This window comes from Eupeodes corollae, chromosome 3 (genome assembly GCF_945859685.1).
Source record: "Eupeodes corollae chromosome 3, idEupCoro1.1, whole genome shotgun sequence".
Lineage (NCBI taxonomy): Eukaryota > Metazoa > Arthropoda > Insecta > Diptera > Syrphidae > Eupeodes > Eupeodes corollae.
This window is the reverse complement of record NC_079149.1, coordinates 110,826,379-110,850,116: the sequence shown is the minus strand read 5'-3', so window position 1 is coordinate 110,850,116 and position 23,738 is coordinate 110,826,379. Positions and strand designations below refer to the sequence as shown.

General features: G+C 33.5%; 1 protein-coding gene across 10 annotated transcripts in view; it reads left to right on the top strand.

Moving 5' to 3' along the window:
- Nucleotides 1-23,738, top strand: part of LOC129952860 (sodium-driven chloride bicarbonate exchanger) — a 96,837-nt gene that overhangs the window by 70,693 nt on the left and 2,406 nt on the right. For 5 of the 10 annotated variants that reach the window (XM_056065747.1, XM_056065748.1, XM_056065746.1 and 2 more), the window contains 2 exons: nucleotides 10,215-10,450; nucleotides 10,733-15,472. The exons of 1 other annotated variant lie outside the window; for it this stretch is intronic. In XM_056065747.1, coding sequence (XP_055921722.1) covers nucleotides 10,215-10,450; nucleotides 10,733-11,000 — 504 coding nt within the window. In that variant the 3' untranslated portion in view covers nucleotides 11,001-15,472. Of the gene's footprint in view, nucleotides 1-10,214; nucleotides 10,451-10,732; nucleotides 15,473-18,294; nucleotides 18,506-23,738 lie in introns of those variants that run through there. 4 more of the 10 variants (XR_008782404.1, XM_056065752.1, XM_056065749.1 and 1 more) reach the window with 4 other exon arrangements.

Here is a 23,738-nt window from a genome sequence, read left to right as displayed (position 1 = left end):
CACAAAATTTATATAAAATATTTCATTAATTTCACAATCAATTTGAGTTGAGTATTTATCACAAATTGCGATATTACTTAATTGTGTACATTTAAGTTCAATGTCCAGTCAAATAGGATTAAAAAACAATTTTAATTAATTTCACGCTAACTTGTTTCAATTACTGGAGTGAAAATTTTATTTGACTGGATGTTTTTTTTTTCTTTAACCTAAACATTAATAATTTTAATTCAATTTACACCTAGCTAGTCACCATTTAGAAAACAAATTGTTGTATTTATTTTTTGTATACATATCTAGTTTGATCCTTTTTGCTTTTATTTTGTAAATTTGAAAATAAAAAAATTACTTTAAGAATTTAAAAGCTAAAATTGTTATGCGCAAAATAATCGCATGGTGTGGCGGCGTTAATTCTACACACCCACAATATTTTAATTTAATTAATAATTATTTGCACACTTTAAAAAAACTCGTTTTTATTGATTTTTATATTATTTCAAAGTTATTTAAAAGTCAACTACTTAAATTTCTTAAGGTCTTGTAAAATACATACTTTCTTTCATTTTTTTACTTAAAATTAAAAAAATATTATACTTAAAACTAAAATTAAAAATTCGATCCTATTTTTTTCCATCACGTAAGAGGGTAAATAGTAAAATTTTAATATATTGAACTTTTAAAAGTCATGTTTTTAAATAATTCGGGGATTAAAGTTTTATCAAAATTTCAAGAATCATTAAATAAGTGTTGATAAAAAATACAAGTCCCAGCTTGCAATCGTGGTCGATATTATACTCGTGGTCGAGCAATTTAAATGACTAATATCGTTGGGTTAAGGTAGGTTTGATAGCGGTTGAAATATCTAACGGTAATCGGCGGGCCGGATTTAGGGATCCAGAAGCCTCGGAGCAATAAAGGAGCGGAGTCCCAATCGCCCCAATTATTTTCAAAATAAAGTAAACCATTTTTTTTCATTCGAGTTTTTCAATAAATATTTTATGGTGAAATCGTAGATTCCTTTAGTATTGACCAAACACATACACTAGGATGAGGCCACATATTTTTCAACCGATTTTCGTTCTTTATACCTGCTGGAAATTTCGTACCAGTAAAAATTTACTACATTTGAGTAGGTAGATATTTTCTTTAAAAAAAGTAATAAAATTAAGGGGCTAAATAGAAAAAACAGTTGGAATTTCCCTACATTAATTAAAGAGCTACTTAAAAACAGTATGAAAAAGTGCGTCACTTGGATGAGGCCACATGAAAAATCTTATAAAATATCAAAGAATGAAAGAAATGTTTACAGTTTTTGGTTTTCAAACATTTATTTATTAAGTTTTTCTCAATTAATAATGAGTACGCCCCCCATTTTTCGATATGACCTCTATTAGACGGTTTGAAATGGAATCATAGAGTTTTTTTTAAATAGTCAAGTGAAATCTCGTCCCAGGCATCACGGATAGCTTCAATTAAGGAGTCCTTGCATTCAAATTGTCTACCGCCTTCATAAACTTTTCCAGATAGCCATGCCCATACGTTTTCGATTATGTTCAAGTCCGTTGAATAGGGTGGCCATGGCAAAAGCTCTACGTTTTCTGATAAAATCCAGCTTTTGACAACCCTGGAAGTGTGGATGGGGGCATTGTCTTGTTGGAAAATCCAAGGCAGAGGTCCAAAAATATTTTTCATCTTCGGAAATGAGCGTTCCAACAAGTATTTGTAGCTGTTTCCGATCATTGTTGGAGAAAGAAACTCCAATTCGATTTTGCCATAGTAGGGCTCCCCACACCATAACACCTGATGTACGGCTGTGATGTCTTCCCAAAATTAGTTCCTCTTTTCTTAAATCATGGAAATAAAAGTTGTAACCATCGGGGCCGTCAAGGCTTAACTTTTTTTCATCCGAAAAGACGACGCGTTTCCATTGACTGCTCCAAGAGACATGTTCTGTTGCAAAGTTCATTTGCAGCTCCTTGTGTACTTGCTTTAGAACAGGTTTCTTTTTGAGTTTTCTTCTCTGGATAGTACCATCTTTTCTTATTATCCTTCGGACTGTCGAAATACTGGCTGATACTCCGCTTTTGGACCTTATTTTAGTAGCTGATTGAGTAGAATTTGAAGCAATACGTAAAATTAACCGGTTTTCTCGGGATGTTGTTGCTTGGGCTGTGCGTCCTTTTTGGTTTTTTCCATAGTTTTGAGGATCAGCAAGATAGTTGTTTACAACTGTCTAACTTCTGTTCAGCTTCCTTGCTATTTCTCGGCTTGAGAGTCCCATTTCCTTGAAAGCATCGATTTGTCCTCTTTCTGCTACTGTCAACGTCTTTCCGGAACCCATTTGTAGTTGAAATTTAATAAAAATAGTTATTTGTAAAACGCTCTTAAATATTGTAACCCAAATTTTGAAAAAAATTGCTGATGTCAACTTCTACAACGAAATTTTCGCAATGGCCTCATCCTAGTGACTCACTTTTTTATATCCTTTTTAGGTAGCTCATTCATTAATGTAGGGAAATTCCAACGGTCTTTTCTAATTAACCCTATAATTGTATCACTTTGTTTTAAGAAAATATGTACCTACTCTCAAGTAGTAAAATTTTCCGGGTTAAACAAATTCCAACAGGTATCGGACCGAAAATCGGTTGAAAAATATGTGGCCTCATCCTAGTGATTGGCAGTGTATAAATATAAACGGAACTAAAATTATCGGAAATTAAATTTTAGGTTTAAAGAACGAGGTTTTTTGCCGAAAAATCGTTGATGATTTCGTTGAAATCCAGTTCTCTGAGTAAATCGCTTTCAATGCTTTCAGCGCTCTTCAGCGCAATTTGTTACCATTAAAACCAAATACACTCTCAATGCAGTTTCGAGGTTTGGGAATGTAGCTCTGAAATTTAGATTTTCAAGAATTCGGTAGTAAAATAGTTCAAGCGATTGATCGGTTCCATAGTCCTTTTCCTTTTTTGCATGAGTCAACCAAAGACACGAATTGGACCAACGCATTACCGTCTAGGCTCTTAATCTTCCGGATACACTTTCACCAATGCCTCTGTTGCAGCGTGCAAATTTTCAGCATACATCTTCTCGATTTGATTCAGGAATCCAAATCTCGAACGTACAGCTTCATAGGCATGCAATCTTTCTGTAATAGAAGCCGATAGCTGGTCAATCACTGGAATGAAGGATACTTTATATTTTTCCTTGGGTGACAGATTTGCGTCTTGTGCTTTTCCGTAATCGAACGGATTCAACCTTACATTTCTAGTTCTGGTGCGGGTGCGTGATTGTACATAGTCATTAGTATGGGATATTTTTGTATTTATCAAAATCATTTCGTTTTGATTCCACGAATGATTTCAATGATTCTAGTGCACGCATTGCCGATTCAGAATCATTTTCGTGTCTTGCAACATCTTGTTTGGAGCGTTGAATCGCTCCAAGATATCGTTCCAAAATGTTGAAAACCAAGCGGTTTCGAGACCACTAATCTTCATTCGTCACGATTACTTTTTGCTCTTTATTGGAAGATGAAAAAAAAATCAAAGGAAAATATGTTTACTAGTATTAACTAGTTTGAATTTCAAACAAACATTTTCCAAAGTCTCTATTGCGGAGGCCCCCGTTTGTGGAGGCCCCGGGCTTCCGCCCCGTTCGCCCTCCCCTCAACCCAGCCGTGTCGGAGAGTTAAAATTGACAAACGCACCAAAAATATTAATCTGGATTACTCAAGACCGAAGTTTTAAGGAAGATCTTATTTAGTAGTCAACTACAACACATGGATTAATTTTAGGACACTACTTAACTAATTGAAGGGTTAAAAAAAACTGTAAGGCCATAAGTACGCACAGAAATTAAGAAGTGAATTTTCCACAATTTCGATAACTTATATTATAGTACTGTGAGAAATAAATTTGTCTTTGAATAAAATAACTGTTTACAGTCTAAAAGCCTCAAACTTTTTAATCAATTATATGCTGAAAACAGTCTTTAAAAGGGGTTATAATACAAATTTTGGTTAGATCACCCGTGTAACATCTTTTGGAGTCCGGGCATTCGTTTTCGTAGCAGTGGCCTTTTCAACATTTAAATGTATGTTTCATAAAATTAAGCGTGAAGCCAGTGAGTTATTGCTTATTTAATTGAGATTAGTTTTGGCCAAGTTCAACTAAACTTCATCGAACTTTAACGAAAAAAATCCTTTTAGGTTTTTTCCAATAAGAAATTAAAATTAGTAAAATATTTTCAACCGAACAATTCCAATAAGTTTTAGTCAATTCAAAATATTTTTTGTGGTATCAGGGATCTTAATTATTTTAATATAACAACAAAAATAAAGGCCAAAAGTGCAATTACTTTAAAATAGATCTTAAAATAAAATCATACTTTAGCTTTTGAGTGACGATTTGTTTTATAGAATAATTTAGAACTTAGAATTAGTTTTGATAGTCAATTTGTATTAAAACAAATAAATCAATTATGTAAATAAAAATATTATATTGCGTGCGTTTTTCAACTAATAAAAGACGGATATTTTGAACAGTTCACAATTTTACATGATAAAGTGCATTTGACATAAATTTAAATAGTTTACATTAGAAGGATTATGTAAAATAAGGTTACATTTTTTAATGGCAAACTTAAAACTATATAAAAGGAACATTTATTTAAGCAGAATATTTACCAAACTAAGAAAATAATAATATATTTTAAATTTTAAGAAATATTTAATATAAGATAAATTTAATTAAAAATACATTCCAATGAAGTTTATGCAGAAAACACATAATACATTTACAATGAACTCATTATAAGAGAATTCGTATTGCAATTAACATTTATATTATGTTTAATCACTATTAAAATTTAAATAAAAATAATAATAGAAAAATAAAAAATAAATAATAAATAATAATAAATGCTGATATAACTTTTTGTTGTTTTTTTTACTATTTTTATTTTATTATTAGAATCACAGCTCTGTAAACCTTTCTTGTTCTTGTTGATGTTGTATATTTTTTTTAAGTTGAACACTCTTGTAGAAAAACATCAATTATGACACAGATAAATTAAAATTGATAAACAAATATGTGTAACTGTTACTTAACAATAATTATTTTCAACCGTAACACCCGTACTGCTAGGAATGCCCATCAGTTTGCCCTAGAGACCAATTTCGGACGTGGTGTTAAGTACAGAGATTCTTTCTTTAGCCGCACTTCACGAATGTGGAATGCTTTAAAAAAATAAATAAATTGGGTGGCGCAACAGTCCGTTGTGAACCAGGGCCTAGTGACTTACAACTCTCAACCATTCCTGTGTGCGAGTACTGTTGCCAGGAATGGAAGGGACCTACAATTTTAGGCCGAATCCGAACGGCGAATTTGAGAAAGCACTTTTTCATGACAAATTACTCTTGAAGGATTTGTCAATTCCTCGCAAGAGGCAGTACCCGCGAAAACTATTTTTTTTTTAAATTAAGGTGTCACAGGCAGGGATTGAACCCAAGACCCCTTGCATGACAGTCCATCGCACAAACCATCATGCCACGGGTACGGAATGCTTTACCAGGCTCAATAAATCCAAGGTGCAGACATTCAAAACCAATGTGCTTGTGTTTCTCCTTTCAAATCCAATCCTCCTTTCCTAATTCCTCGCACTGTGTTTAATCATTATAAGGGTATTTTTAACCCCTTTAGTGCACGCATAATATTAAAAGAAAATTATGACCTAATGTCATTAAGGACATTTCTTGGAAAGTTGAATTGAAATTTAATCAAGAAAAATTACCCTGATTTCATGTCAGTTCTAATTCTGCCAAAATCTCAGCTGAATGAGTTTTCCTTTTATTCAACTGACAGCAGAAGTTCATAATTCTGTGTCTAGGTTAGACACAACTGCTTTTCACGGTTTAAGGAAAATTCTACTACAATTTTAGTACACTTTCACTTAAACCTATACAAAATGTCTTGTGGAGGGGAACAAAATAAATTGCGTTAGCTGGAGAGCCAAAATTTTTGAAATCCTTTAAATTATTCTATTTGTTGTTAGTTAAGAAATTTTATGTGCATAAGTCACATTGGCAAACCGTTCATTAAATTTCGATCTTCAATATTTGGAAGGCCAATCATAAACTTGACCGTTTTTTTTATTCGAATTGATACATTTCATAAAATTGTCCTTATCTATTTCAAAATAATGGAATCGGGTTAAGCAAAGTTTCCAATTTCTGTTGGTTGGTATTTCAACAACCAGAAAAATATCAAAATGTTGATATAGGCTTAAGTCTTTTGACATTTTAATTTTTTTTGACGTTTTATAGATTTAAAAACAGCTAAACATAGCTTCTGTCGTGTTTTATATTTAGACTCCAGGATATCGTTTTAAAATGGGTAAATTGGGTTTAAATTTACTATGAATAACATAAACTGAAGTTTAGTTTAGCAAAGACAAAATCATAACTTATCAAAGAACTATGAGTATGGCTCAATACATTTTACCTCATAATTTATTGATAGCTTGTGGGGGGAATTTTTAAGTTAAGGAATGACTTTTATCATATTCGACGATTTTTACATTATGTTTAGAAGATATATTTGTGCATTTTTGTTTGTATTATGGTTTCTGTATAATTATAATTTAACGTCCAATACTTAAAGTTGCATTAATTTCGATGGCACTTCGTCGCAACGACGACGCAACTAAGTTTCCAGAAACTTGAAGTTTTTCGTAAATCGCTGGTAGAAATTTGGCTGATTTTTGCTTTAGTTCAGTAACTACAGTCATGGAAAAAATAATAGAAACGACTTGTATTGTTTTCAATTTTTAAATTTCTTTCGTTGAAATGCATTATTTTTTTAATGTTACATTTTTAATTTAAAATATATTGAAGTACGCTTTCAATAATAAAGAAAAATAAAAAACTTGATTCAAAACTCAAATAACAAAAAATTAACTAAATTTATGTCCACCGGAAAAAAAATAGTAACAATAAACTTGAAACTAATTAACACAATTTTTCTTAAACTAAAACAATAAAATATAATTTGTTTTCCTGGTCTAAAACCACACTGATAAACACCTATTAAATAAATAAATAAATTGGGTGGCGCAACAGTCCATGAAGAACCAGCGCCTAGTGACTTACAACTCTCAACCATTCCTGTGTGCGAGTAATGTTGTCAGGAATGGAGGGGACCTACAGTTTTTATGCCGATTCCGAACGGCTAATTTGAGAAAGCACTTTTTCATGACAAGAGTTACTCTTGGAGAATTTGTCAATTCCTCGCAAGTGGCAGTACCCGTGAAAAGACTTTAGATGGCATAGGCAGGGATTGAACCCAAGACCTCTGGTATGACAGTCCAACGCACTAACCATCATGCCACGGGTACTACGATAAACACCTATTAGGTTGTTGAAGATTTTGTATAGGCGATGTTAAGTAGACTGATTCCTCTATAGTTGGTGCAGTTCTTTTTTTAGGATCGGGCAAACAATACTGAGGTTCCATTCAACGGGCATGCTTTCTTCCGACCATATCTTACAGATAAGTTGGTGCATGCTCCTAACCAACTTATATCCATCTAAGAGCTCGGCATTCAAGCCATCTGCTCCAGCGGCTTTATTAGACTTCAACTTAGATATGGCATTCTTTACTTCATCTAAGGCGGAAGGACGGGATTGTTGGCTTTCGTCGTCTATGTTGAATGGGTCATCCTGCCTGACAGCGGAATTCAGTTCGTCGTCGCCGTTATACAGTCTGCAGAAGTGGTCCTTCCATATCCTCAGCATTGACTGCGGTTCCAATATGATGTTTCCACCTTCGTCTTTGCAGCTTTCGGTTCTAGGTGTATGTACCTGTGAATTTCGTTTCACCTGTTCATAAAGATTTCGAACTTCATTCCTGCTTTTAAACCTCTCAACATCTTCGACCGCTCGCTTCTCATACTTCTGAGATCGGCATTGCCTCTTCTGCTCGTAGAATTCATGAGGAGCTCTCGTCTTTTTATGCAGCGCCGCTGCATTTGCCTGCCGACATTCCTTATCAAACCAGGGGTTCCTTATTGGTGGCTGTTTGAAACCCAGTACATCAGAGGCGGCTTCTCTGATTGCATCTTGGCAATGTTGCAACTGGTTTTCGATACATTGTGTTGGCGGCAGAGAACTTCGAGAGAGGTTACTTGTAACTCAGTCAGAAAAGGATTTGGCGATTGTAGCCGTTCGAAGTTGTACCTTCTCCCAGCACCTCCCTGTTTTGCCTTGGGTCTGGAAATCCGAAGTGCTACCTTGGCTACAACGAGGTAGTGGTCCGAGTCTATGTAAGCTCCTCGGAAGGTATCGTACATCCATGATGCTGGAAGCGTGTCTGGCGTCGATCGCAATACGGTCAATCTGGTTGACAGTAGATTGATCTGGACAAGTCCAAGTACCTATTTTAATATCGTAGCTAGGGCACAGTGTGCACTGAGTTAATATTTCCTGCAGAAGCAATAATGGGGCTGAATATGTAAAAATAAATTTCGTTTTTATTATTTTTTCTATCACTGTATGTGGTATATACATCAGACAATGCGTTAAATATGGTAGTTCTGATTTGTTTGTTACTTGTGCATGATGTTGGCCTAATTAATAATACAAGTTTCCGACTTCGAGCGCCGAAGGCAAGATGTCCAAAAAATCACAAAATTTTTAGCCTTTTTTGCGTATTGGTATTTTTACACTGAAGTAGAATTTTTTCACTACAAAAATATTCTAAAAGGCAAATAAATTAACTACCATTTGAGCCTAAAGTTGTTTCTGTAAATGTGACGGTTTTCGGAAGCAGTTGACAGTTGTTTAATAATTATCGTTAATAGACGAGTTAATACCAAAATAACGAAATATACAATTGGTCATAAGGTATACCACAGCACCACAACGCCAACATAATTGTGATACAGCTTTTCTCAAAGACAGACATCCAGAAAAAAACAATTTTAAGTCTCAATGTAAAAAACAACAAAGGAATTATTTAAAACAATGTTTTTTTTTTCAATTTTGAACAATTTTGTTCAGTAATCAATGTCAATAAACATAAAACAAATATTTTAGGTTTTTACGAAATTGGAAACAATTTATTCTACTACACTATGTTTTAGTCAAGTAGCCTTTTCCCTGGGCAGAAAGAGTCGTTTCCGTAATTTCAGTAGAGCGGATGTATTCCCCAGTTGTTTATGACGATGGTCGTATAAATAATCCATGTTTTTTAACCTCAAGATCTGAACGAAGCATGACAAAAAATCGACTAAAACAGTTGGTTTCTTTTGGTATTGCCCAATTAAACGCTGACATTTCACCACTTCCGTCTCTGTTAAATTCTCTAGTGGGAAGAAGACACAAGGATGAAACCTCGGAATGAGCAACTTAAAAAAAGTCTTTATTGTTTTTAATTGACGCTTACCGGAAATACAAACTATGTGATGATGGTTGTCGATTAAAGGATCAAATCAATAAGCGTTTTGCTTTTCTTTTCTGAAAGGTTTTTGTATAAGGGGTTCTGTGTTTATATTAAAAAACGAGCATTGTTTCTTTGTCATCACCGTAATTTTTGAAAGTTAACAAATGAGACTCATTTTGCAAATTATAAACATTCCTGAAAATACTCAACAAATTTGGAGCTTTTAATTAATCTTTTTAGTACAAACAAAAGACTTCAAAAACAATTAGTTTTTACAGAAACAAAATGTCTCGTTGCCAAGCAAACTTTTACACATTTTTTAACACTTAAGTTTTATTAACCTATGTCATTGGAAGAATGATAAATAAAGCCTTCTTTTGATAATTGAACAAAATATTCTGATGCACAACTTTAAACAAATATTTTGAGTAACTAAAAATTGTTGCACATTATAAGTTTATCTATACAAATTTACTGTGTCAATTGATGTTTTGTATTTTTTGTAATTCTTTGCTCTACCATCACTTCAAACAATGTATCTTTTTCCACCTAAAAAACAAAATCATAACAAAACCATTATTTAAGCAACAAACAAAAATTAAAAACTATATTTTGCATACAAATAAGAATTAAATAATTATTTTTGTTAAATCTCAATGTCGCTTAAAAGCTGTGACTAAATAAATACAAAAAATATCTAATTTAAAAGATAAGAAAACAAAAAAGTTACAAAAAAAACGTATATTGTTTGTATGTAAAATTAAACTGTTTTTTAAGGATATTGGCCACCATCATATAAATGATGGCTACTCCTCACGAACAAGTAACGTCCACATACCTCTAGCAAATGGATGTTTAATGCAGGTTCCAATAAATATTACGGATGATGTCAATCGAACAACAATTTGGAATCAAGATCCAAATAAATGTAATTATGGTGAAAATGGCGCCGATAATCAATTAATAATTCCAGTGACATTAAAAGTTCGCAAAATAAATGGAAATAATTATCAGTAAGTTTATTTAAATTCTTATTTTTGTATGTTTAATTTTTCCTTTTTTAAATAAATCGAAAATGTAGCTAAATTGTATTTTGTTCCTTCTTTAAATTTCTAACTTCAACCTTATACTTATTAACTGTATATGAAAAAGCTATTTGTAAATCTAACTTTTGTTAATTGTTTTTTTAAATTCTTATGTACAATTTAATTAAAATTGATGTATTTAAAAAGCTCCTTAAATATCAATAATTGTTATCTGTAAAATTAGACATTGTTCCATAATCCTTATTCCAGCTCCAATGATAACAAATTGAAAGGTAGAAATAGCTCGAGTCCACCCAATTCCCATCATCAGCGTCTTTCAACCATGAATGAAGAAGATGAAAATACAACAAAATCAAGTAGTGTCAATGATCTGAATAACGTTAAAAGTATTAAAGTTCAAGCTACAGATGCTGTAGTTTCGGTTCAAGAAAATAAGGATTTAACAAAAAATAAAGAAAATAAGGATTTAACAAAAAATGATAAAAAACCCAATTCAAGTCAAAATACTGAATTGTAATTTTGAAAAAAAAGGAAAATTTGTTGCAAAATTTACTTTGCAAAAGAAAAGACAAATTTATAGAAAATACATAAGTATTTGTGACATGATAAAAAAAAAACTACACAATTTTATATATGAACGAAATTCGTAATGTCCAACTTTTTACATCTTTGCCTCTTAAAAAGATTCCATACTGTAAGCCAGATGTCAATTCTACTTGATTTAATTTTTTAAAAGTCTGTAGTGGTTGATTTTTTAACGATACTTTTTGTCGTTTTGCTTTTTTTAAATCAAACTAAATCATCAAAGAATCATAATTATAATTTGCACGGAGGATATGAACATTTTTAAAACAAAATCTTACTTTTAGTTGTCACTCAATTTCAATTGATCTGATCCTGTCAGAAAATATGTCAGATTTTTTTTATGAAATTGACAGAACTTCAGCTAAAATTCAAACAGGCACCACTCTTCCATTGGTGAATGAAATATCATATGTATGTATGAAATGCATTTTCATCTGTCAAATCAGTGATTTTTAAATGATAAATTAAATTTGTTGACATTTGATAAAAATATAATTTCCTAGAGGTTTATCTGTCACCTGTCAGTTTTATAAAGATGGTTAATGATAAAAACAATTGTACAAATTATTTCACAAAAAAATATATTTTAAAGGTAAAGTTTTTCATTTAAGTAGTGAAGCAATTTCAAGGTTCATATTTTACTTATAAATTGATGCAATAGGAACGAAATTCAAATAAAACTTGACAGGTACGTCAAACCATACTCCATTAGACTGCAAACAATGTATGCCTCTATGTTCCTTCAAATTCGACCAAAATTTGATATTCTGTCAGATAGCCACATATACTTACTTACTTACTTAAGTGGCGCTACAGTCCGGGGCGGACCTGAGCCTCAACCAAAATACATCTCCAGCCAGCTCGGTCCCTAGCTAGCTGTCTCCAGTTTCGTACACCAAGTTGGTTGAGGGCTTCACGCTGCGTGCGCCACCTGAGTCGCTGTTTTCCTCTACTGCGTCGCGCCGTTCCTCGGGATCGGATTCGATGACCTTCCGGGATGGAGCGTTGATGTCCATTAGTTCTACCTGACCTAGGCATCTAAGCTGTTGGACTTTAACTCTGTTAAGTGTGTCGCTGTACAGCCCGTACAGTTCCTGTCCTCCATTCTCCATCTATGCATACGGGACCGAAAATTACCCGAAGAATTTTTCTCTCGAAGCATCCTAAGATGCTCTCATCTTTCTTTGACATGGTCCAGGCCTCGGCGCCATAAATGAGAACCGGGATGATGAGTGTCTTATAGATGGTGATTTTAGATGCTCAAGAGAGGACTTCAATTCTCAATTGCCTTCTAAGGCCAACGAAGCATTTTTCGTTTGATTCAGCACTGGTGTCGTTGTCTGCTTTAATAGCGGTGCCTAGGTAGACAAAGTCCTTAACTACCTAAAAGTTATAGCATGGTGACCTTTTAGTCCAGGACGTCGTTGTTCAGCATGTACTTGGTCTTGCCCTCATTGACCACTAAACCCATCTTCTTCGCTTCCGTTGCAATGCTCAAAAACGCTCCGCTGACATCACGCTTTGATCTTCCAATGATGTCAATATCATCTGCGTATCCGAGTAATTGGATGGACTTTTGGAAGATTGTGCCTCTGGTTTTGACGGTTGAGTTTTGCACAATTATTTCCAGAACGATGTTAAAGAAGTCGCATGACAGTGCATCGCCTTGTCTAAAACCAATTTTGACATAAAATACATCGGTGAGATCTTTTCCGACCTTGATAGAGCAGCGTACATTCTCCATCGTCATTCTGCGCAAACGGATAAGTTTAACAGGGATGCCAAAACTAGACAATGCTCTGTAGAACACTTCCCTATGGATGCTTTAAAACCGATAAAGAGATGGTGGGTATCGATTTGAAGCTCATTGGTTTTTTCCAACATCTGCCGTAGTGTGAATATTTGGTCGATGGTGGACTTTCCTGGTCTGGAACACACTGATAAGGATTATGCTTCTAGTGTTGACGGTTGAGTTTTGCACAATTCTTTCCAGAACTATGTTGAAGAAATCGCATGACAGTGCAGTTTAACAGGGATGCCAAGACTAGATATTGCTCTGTAGAGCTCTTCCCTATGGATGCTGTCATACGCGGCTTTAAAATCGATAAAGAGATGGTGGGTATCGATTTAAAGCTCCTGGGTTTTTTCCAACATCTGCCGTAGTGTGAATATTTGGTCGATAGTGGACTTTCCTGGTCTGAAGTCACACTGATAAGGATTGTGCCTCTAGTGTTGACGGTTGAGTTTAGCACAATTCATTCCAGAACGATATTGAAGAAGTCGCATGACACTGCATCGCCTTGTCTAAAATCTTTTTTGACATCAAATGCATCGGTAAGATCTTTTCCGACCTTGTAGAGCAGAGTGTATTCTCCATCGTCATTCTGCACAAACGGATAAGTTTGACAGGGATGCCAAAACTAGACAATGCTCTGTAGAACACTTCCCTATGGATGCTTTAAAACCGATAAAGAGATGGTGGGTATCGATTTGAAGCTCATGGGTTTTTTCCAATATCTGCCGTAGTGTGAATATTTGGTCGATAGTGGACTTTCCTGGTCTGAAGCCACACTGATAAGGAACAATGAGGTTGTTGACGAATGGCTTCAGACGTTCACATAATACGGCAGAGAGGATCTTTTACGCAATGTTAAGGAGACTGATGCCTCTGTAGTTGGCGCAGTTTAGAGAGTCTCCTTTCTCATGTATCGGGCACACTATGCTGAGATTCCACTCATCGGGCATGCTTTCTTCCGACCATATTTTGCAGATGAGTTGGTGCATGCTCCCTACCAAGTCGTCGCATGCTGCATTAAATAGTTCGGCAGCGATGCCGTCAGCTCCAGAAGCTTTGTTTGACTTCAGTTTAGATATAGCTATCTCCACTTCTTCGAGGTCGAGTAGGCGGAATTGTTGATCTGCATCGCCTAGGTTGGGTGGTTCTATCTCCCTTACAGCGAAATTCGGTTCGTCATCGCCGTTATATAATTTAGAGAAGTGGTCTTTCCATATTTTCAACATAGACTATGGTTCTACTACGATGTTCCCCTGATCGTCCTTACAGGCTTCGGTTCGTTTCTGGTACTCCTGGAAGGTTTTTTTTTTACCTTTTGGTAAAATTTACGTACCTCATTCCTGTTGTGACATCTCTCTATCTCCTCTCTCCTCTTCTGCTCGTAGAGCTCACAAGCAGCTTTGTTCCTTCTGTTCCACGTATAACAGACATTTTTGAATAGCTTTGGATTTTTGATTGTTGACAGATCAGGTGGTTTGCATCAACTGTTTTCCTATTCGTAAAAACGCAGCTTAAGTATGACAGTTCACCTCTAAAATTTGTTCAGTTTTTTTTTAACTTTTATCCATAAATACAATGCATTTTTTAACTCAAACTAGTTGTTTTTTTGTTTAATAAAAGTTTACGACTTTTTAAGTCTTCAAAGCTGGAATAAAACTTCTTTCAAATTCTGCAAGGGAGAAGTATCCTTTGTTTCAAATCCTTTCATAATTTTTTGATTGTGTAATTTTACAAAGCAAAATCATTTCCTCAGTGCAATTTTTCATTTTTACATTTTTTACAAAATATTGAAAGTAAATCATTGAATGTCAATTAATTGTGTCAAAATTAAAAAATCTACATTGTATGTATTTAACAGTAAACAATTCTGAGATCAAACGCATTTAAATAACTTATCATTTTTTGGGTTTTATAAATCTAATCTCGCAAAACAAACAATCCTTTCTTTATATTTAAAAACAAAATATAAACTCTTTGTAAATTACTAATTTATTAATCTTAAAACTTTTGTTTTATTAATATAATTAAAGGCTCACTTAATCTTATTACAATTCTTTACCAACAAAAAAAATAAAATTCTGAGTAGCCTTAAAATGAAAAAAATAAAATTCCTAAGATGCTTAAAACAAACATTTATGAATTAAAACATAAACAAAATAGATGCATACTGATAAGCAATAACCAGCCCAACGTGAATTATTTTATGTTGGATATGTTAAGAATATTAAAAACATAAGTTTTGTAAAAAACAAAAAATCAATGACAAAAAATATAAATAATAGGCTGTGTTTTATGTTTGCAAACAAAGTTATTGGATTGTGAAAATTTTTCATTACTTACATTTTAGTATCATATTTTAATTAACTTTTCATATAATATAGATTTTGTCACACCTCATAGAATTAAATCATATTAATATAAAATATAATCATGATATGTAAATGTATATCTGTGTATTTAATATTATTTAGTAATAGTTTATTGTGATTATAATGTTTTTTATCAGTATTAATAGTTTTATTTTAGTTTTTATGTGTTAACGATATTTTGTTGAAAAAAGTAAATAAACATAGCTACAAAAAAAAATAAATAGTCAAGATATTAAAATATTGGTTGGTCTTTAATTTATTTGAAATTTAATTTTTAGTACTAACATCATTTATGAAGAAATAACCACACATTTTAAAACTAATACACTACACGTACACATACATGAATAACCCACATCATGCGAAGTTTTTGTGTGTATTAAGAAATAATATATTCATTTTTTTTAACAACTTATATTTCCCTTAAACTTATATATACAATAAACTCGCGTTTTAGTTAACATTTATTTGAAATCTTGTTACATGCATTAAAATGGTTCAAGATTTAAACAATCTTCCTTTTGTGAAAAAGAAAGTTGGCAACCCTTTAAAAAATGTCCGATATGACAGTTAAAGGTTACTTAAAATTTTTTGACATTTAAACGAGTCCATTTACTTAACCATTGTATCAGCATAGTTGACAGAACTAATTATATTTTGCCGGTTTATATTTCTAAGATTTCTGATAACTTTCTCTGTGAGATTGACAGAGCAGGCAAATGAAATATAAACTTAATTGATTATTTAATCTCATATATCACTCAAATTAGCTTTAATAAATAATATTTGAAATCACGAAAATAAATATAAACCAGCATAAAAGTAGTCGCCCCGATGTAATGGTTGGGCTCATCAAAAGTTGACCATTACACCTTCCATTCAATACGAGCTACATGTAATTCGCAGTTGCTCTATAGCTCGGATTATATGGAATCTCAATTTATTCGAGAAAATATGCGCCAATACAAGGTGTAATGGTCTACTTCTGATGAGCCCAACCATTACATGGGGGCGGAACGCATATATGAACACTTTTTTGCTAGTTTATATTTATTTTCGTGATTTTAAATCATATTTATTAAAATAAACTGTGTTCAGGAAAAAACAATTCCACTATTAACAGTCAAATCTTTCTTCTTCAAATTAGCTTTGCATTTCTTTTTTGAATCATACAAATTAGGACCGTTTGCATACCTTCCTTTTACCTTTTACGAAAAATAACGAAATTTAACTAAATCCTGTTCGTGTACTCAAAAATTTCGTTGTTTTTCGTTAAAGAGAGCGCTCAAGAGAGAGAAAGTAAAATATTTCCCCAACCTACAAATATTAGCCCAATCAATTTCTTTGGGGTGATTTGTGAAAAGTGTCAAACTTGATAGAATTTCAAATAAATGTAAAAAAATGATCGCTTTTGCTGTCACTTATAAGATTTAAAATTCGTTTCCAAAGAACAGCAACAACATTGAAATTTTTAAGTTTCAATACGTGCATTTTGTTCGCATTTCATATATAGTAAAGTGAGAAATTCCCAACAAAACGATCCGCAGTGGCCAGATTTTTGTATTTAAAAATTGGTACAACTGAAAGAAGATCTGTCAAAATAATAATAAAAAACTTCAAAAAGGGAGTTTTTTCTTAGACTACTACATTAACATGTGGTGTTGAAACGAGCTTGAAGCTCGCCTCAATTCTTTATATACCTGAATCGAGTTGAGATTTATCTATTCTAAACTGAGATAAACCTTTTTTGGAAACATAGCAAAACATAAATATCTTTTCTATTGTTTTTTCTTGCAAAATAAGCCCAGTTAGTCCATTTTCCCTAACAAAACTAAATAATATCAACAGTAATAGATTCGTTTTTTCCGCAATGGAAAACACACATGATTTCAAATGCAGAACTACTCAACGAACACAGCCATCGAGATACAAATGCAATATCAATCGTACCAACATTTGAGAACGAAATCACATAATATCCATTCGAGGCTCGTATAAATTTCAAAAACCTATTCATAGTGAGATTCTACTCTAACTTTTATCGGTGTTATTCTCACTATGGATATTGTTTTTGTTATTCGTGTAAAATCCTACTTTACTATGGATAGATTTCCCAACAAAACACTGGTAAATTTAATCAAGTTTTTTCATTAAAAAAAAAAAACAATGGACCAGCATGATGTTGCTTAAAGTTCATGTTGTCTTAATTTTTCCATTTACAAAAAAATAAATAAATTCCAAACACGAAATGAAACGATGATGTTTCAAAATTTATATTTTTTTTTGACAGTCAAATTGTGGGAACATTTTTTTTCCCGTTCGCTTACTTTTTTTTGTAGTTTTATATTTTTGTGAGAGAATTTTACTCCCACAATTTAAAATATCTTTTTTTACGAATTTTAGTGCAGAAAGTACGCGAACGGTCCTATTATTTGCTCAGTTTTCTGATAGGAATAGTGAGAAATTTTGTTTATAATTCTGAGAATACAGACAAATCTGAGTTCTTCGAAATATAAACTGGCCAATTATTAACAGGAATACTCTATTCTTACGGAGTTGACGAAGTTAAATCATTATTTCCATTAATTCAAATGTGATAACCTAAGACCGTCATCTGTCAAAACAAAGTGTTTTCTACGATTTTTCAATAACACTTTTCATTTGTTTCGAAATTCTATACGACATTCTGAACATTCTAGATTTATGACGTTTGACTTTTTTTCGATTTAATTAGATTGAAATTATATTTCACTCAACAAGCGTGGCACAGATCAATTTTGAGAAAATTTTACAGAAAATTATATAACTTATATTTCCGTGTATTGGTTTAATTAATCCACCCATTATGGTTCGTGCGCACTTCTCCACTTAAAAAATATTAGATTTTTGTAAATATACTCGTTCCGAAATATTATGAAACAAAGTTAGGAATTAGAATTTAGAAATCATTTATTGTACATAATGCACCACACATTTCACACAAATTATCCTTAAAACTGAAAAAAAAAAATAAGTATTGGAAAATAATTTTTTAAAAAAACCCTTAACCCCATTGTTTTCAGAATTCGTCATGTAATCAAACAAAAGCAAAGCTTTGGAGTGGATATGAAAACAGCAGAAAGTTCTTTGTGCTGCCAGAAACGACCGTTTGAATCACTAATATAAAAAATCAAAATAAAAACCATTTTAGAACCGTTAAGTACCGTTATTGTTGAAGCAAAAACCAATTTAAAAAAAAAAAACTTCTGTGAACTTTTAGACAGCATCATAATCGTACGTGTATTATAAATTCATAAGTTAGAATAGTCATTTAGCACTAAATATAATTATAGAATTATAGATGTAGATCGAAATATAGAATATTAGAGAAACATTGTTAACAACAATAATAATAACTTAAACCTATTAGTATTTTCATTAGCTTCTTTTAACGATTCTTTGTGTTTTTTTGTATTACTTATGCAAACGAAAATAATTAACAAAACAATAATTCTCACTATAAACAATTTTATGAGGTCTAATCCGATATGTTAAGCTTTAATGTTTATAAATATTTTGGTGTTGTAATACTTTAAGTGCATAATGTGAGTGTGATTTTTTAATGTTTTCATTTAGGAAAAGAAAACTATTCAATTGTTTATTACGGAGAGATATTTATCAAATAGTCGTACACAGGAAATGTTGATGTTCTTGGTCTCTAAAATTATATTTCAAAAACCATCATTCCTTATATTTTGACAGAAATTGATAAATGTTTAAGTATCAAATGACAAAACATAATAATTTCTGTCAAGTGGGAAGAAAATACATTATAGACGTCAAAATGATTCGACTGAAATGATACCAATTTGAAAACCGTCTTTGAATGTATAAAATAACAGATAACAGAAGTAGAGGCAACCTTCTTATGAGGCTTGAAGCGATTTTTTTTCCTGACATTTCTTAACATTAACTGATAAGAAATCAGTTATTTTTAAATACATTTTGTTTAAATTAATAATTGTTTAATTGAAACACTGAACTATCTGAACATTCGGAAACTGTTCTTTAAACAAACAAATCAAAGATAAGTAAAAATGATTTGTCTGCCACAATCGTCATTGTCATGTTTGCAATTTCCAAATGTCTTTGTATAAGCCATTTGTCAATTTTTGCATAGTCATATATGATGAATGAAATTTTAAGACTTTATCTGGTTTTAATTCAAATCCGACTCCAAAGAGAAATGTAACAAGTCAGGTTTTTGAGATATTACTTTTTAAAATTCGAAATATTAAGCCTTTGGAGACTATCTAAATTCAAGAATTTGCTATTTTTTCAATTAAATCCGTGATGGTTTTCCAAATCTATAATCCTTTTCTTCAATATTCAGTATTTATATTATTTCATATAATAAAATAAATATATTCATAAGTTGCTAGATTTCAACTGTCCTACAAAAATCTTAATATGTTAAAACGGTTTTTAACACAAAAAGGTAAAATTGTTTAAGAGTAAGTTTTGGTCTTGTAACTAATCTATTGTCTATACAATTCTATTATATCAAGTTTTTGAAATGTATGAAAATATATAAATATAATACCCGTATTTTTTTGGCATTCTATAAATAAACGGTGATTTTTTAAGAGCTTGAGAACTTTAAAAAAAAACACATAAAATTTGCAAAATCTCATCGATTCTTTATTTGAAACGTTAGATTGGTCCATGACATTTACTTTTTGAAGATAATTTCATTTAAATGTTGACCGCGGCTGCTTCTTAGGTGGTCCATTCGGAAAGTCCAATTTTGGGTAACTTTTTCGAGCATTTCGGCTGGAATAGCCCGAATTTCTTGGGAAATGTTGTCTTCCAAAGCTGGAATAGTTGCTGGCTTATTTGTGTAGACTTTAGACTTGACGTAGCCCCACAAAAAATAGTCTAAAAGCGTCAAAGCTTGATCTTGGTGGCCAACTTACCGGTCCATTCCTTGAGATGAATTGTTCTCCGAAGCTTTCCCTCAAAATGGCCATAGAATCGCGAGCTGTGTGGCATGTAGCGCCATCTTGTTGAAACCACATGTCAACCAAGTTCAGTTCTTCCATTTTTGGCAACAAAAAGTTTGTTAGCATTGAACGATAGCGATCGCCATTCACCGTAACGTTGCGTCCAACAGCATCTTTGAAAAAATACGGTCCAATGATTCCACCAGCGTACAAACCACACCAAACAGTGCATTTTTCGGGATGCATGGGCAGTTCTTGAACGGCTTCTGGTTGCTCTTCACTCCAAATGCGGCAATTTTGCTTATTTACGTAGCCATTCAACCAGAAATGAGCCTCATCGCTGAACAAAATTTGTCGATAAGAAAGCGGATTTTCTGCCAACTTTTCTAGGGCCCATTCACTGAAAATTCGACGTTGTGGCAGATCGTTCGGCTTCACTTCTTGCACGAGCTGTATTTTATACGGTTTTACACCAAGATCTTTGCGTAAAATCTTCCATGTGGTCGAATAACACAAACCCAATTGCTGCGAACGGCGACGAATCGACATTTCACGGTCTTCAGCAATACTCTCAGAAACAGACGCAATATTCTCTTCTATACGCACTGTATGCATTCGTGTGGTTGGTTTAATGTCCAATAAAGTAAACTGAGTGCGAAACTTGGTCACAATCGCATTAATTGTTAGCTCACTTGGTCGATTATGTAGACCATAAATCGGACATAAAGCGCTAAACAAATTTCGAACCGAACACTGATTTTGGTAATAAAATTCAATGATTTGCAAGCGTTGCTCGTTAGTAAGTCTATTTATGTTGAAATGTCAAAGCATACTGAGCATCTTTCTCTTTGACACCATGTCTGAAATCCCGCGTGATCTGTCAAATACTAATGCATGAAAATCCTAACTTCAAAAAATCACCCTTCAGTATAGTAGAAAATTCCCAAGAAAAAGCATCGGCAGTAGCCAGATTTTTGTATTTAAAAATTGGAACAACTGACAAAAGACCTGCCAGAATAATAATTTAAAAAAAAACTGAGATTGAAGAAAGTTTTATGAAAATCAAAAATTAAAATTAACTTAAGCAAAAAAACTACATAAAATTAATAAAATGGATAACTTTCAAGAAGTAATGTTAAGAAACCATCTGGAAATTGAGATTCTATAAAAAAAAGTTCATTTAACAACTTTGACATAGAATACTACATTAACATGTAACATCACTGAATCTAGTTGAAATGAGCTTGATTTGACTCGATTCCGGTCGTGGATCGGAGTCGATTCAAAATTTTGGAAGAAAAACCTGTACCATATTCTTATATTGTACTGAACTATTCAGTTCTTCATTGTTTAACACGAATCAAACTATCTCAGTTGGACTTCATAAGAAACATCGAAACATCAAGTGCTGTCAAACTTAATCATTTTTAAATCTACTTATGCGGTGGAAACAACAAAAATATTGATTTAATCTAAATTGAGATAAACAGAAAAACTTAATTATCTTTTCTATTCTTGCAAAATAAGCCCAGTTAGTCCATTTTCATTAACAAAACTAAATAATATCAACAGTAACAGATTGATTTCCATGCTCAGTGGTAGGAAGATTCGAGCCTCTCTAGGCAATTCAATCGCAACGTGAGTAGGGGAACATCCCAGGGTGGCGTCCTTTCGCCTCTTCTATGGCTTCTGGTCATGGATACAATTCTCGTTAAATTAGAGAGATGTGGAGTGAAGGCGGTAGCCTACGCGGATGATTTGGTGCTATTGGTGTCAGGAAAGTACACCTCTGTGATTAGTGAAATCACGGAGTCAGCTTTGAAGAAATTTAGCAACTGGGCCACGAGTTGTGGACTAGGAGTTAACCAAAGTAAAACTGAACTGTTGCTCTTTACCACCAAAACTAAAGTACCGCCCTTCACGCTACCTCGACTCAACGGTCAAATCCTATCATTGTCTCCCAGTGCAAAGTATTTGGGAGTTATACTCGACCCTAAACTAAACTGGAAACTAAATATTGAAGTACGGGTTAAGAAGGCCTGTGTTGCCTTCTACGGCTGCAGCAAAACTTTCGGCAAAAAGTGGGGACTTCAGTCGAAGATGATTTTATGGACGTACATAGCCGTAGTACGCCCAATCTTAACATATGGTTCGATTGTGTGGTGGCCTGCTCTTAGCAAAGTCTATAATATTAATAAGCTAAAGAAGGTTCAGAGAACAGCTTGCGTGGGCACCACAGGGGCCATGCGTACTTGCCCAACGGACGCCTTAAACGTTATTTTGGATCTTCTACCAATCGACCTTTTTATTAAATACATAGTTTCCTGCAGGGCTATTAGGCTGAAGGAATCAAAAAGCTGATTGTCAAAACCTTATGGTCACAGCAACACTACGAAATTGATTCCCTGAAATATTATCTCGGTAGACACTGACTCCTGCACTCCTACTTTGAACCTTAGTAAGGGTTTTAAGGTTATTTTCCCATCGAGAGAAGATTGGGAGGATGACATCGTGTCGATAGGTTTCGACACAACCATCTTTACTGACGGCTCAAAGATGGAGTGCGGAGTTAGTTCTGGGATCTTTTCTGAGTCCCTAAATGTAGCCAAATCCTTTAGGCTTCCTGACTTTGCTAGCGTTTTTCAGGCTGAACTGCTGGCAATAAGGGAGGCATGTAAGATACTTAAACAAAACCCAAACCAAAACCGAAATGTGGCTATCTTTACAGACAGTCAGGCAGCTGTCAAAGCCATTAACTCGGCCATATCCTCATCTAAACTGGTCCAGCAATGTCGCGATGAGCTTGCGAACCTGAATATTAACCTCGGTGTCACCCTAATCTGGGTTCCGGGCCATAGTGGTATCGTGGGAAATGAACGAGCTGACGAGCTAGCCAGGCAAGGATCGGCCCTTCATAGCTCACTTGCGGAAATGGTTAACATTCCTCTTGGTGCTATGAAGGGTAAAATCTTTTCTATCTACAAAACTGAATCAAACCGATGGTGGAGCAATTTACCCAACTGCATTATATCTAGGAAGATATGGCCCACCTATAACAAAACCCGTACAAACGATCTTCTATGCAGGCCAAGGCAAGACATAGCCAGGATTGTTGCGGTTTGTACCGGACATGGGCCTATAGGAGTTCATGCAGAGAAGTTGGGTATCTCTTACAACACCTTTTGCCGTAGCTGTAGTGACCAAAGAGAAAGTGAAACCATAATCCATTTCTTCTGCAAATGTCCTGCTTTGGCAAACACCAGAATGAAATGCTTTGGAAAAGCATTCTTTCAAGAACTTGATGAGCTATCTGAGACAACGATTACAAACCTAATCTTTTTTCTCAATGCGACAAAATGACTCTAACATAATCGCTATGAAGCTTCTCTATCAATCTATCCCTTTCAATCAAAGGTCAAACGAGTTTTTGGTATCAAAACGGCGCACTACAGCGCTAATTGGATCTCAGGCTAGTTTGCCTTGCGATCGCCATTTCTACCTACCTACCAAACAGATTGATTTTT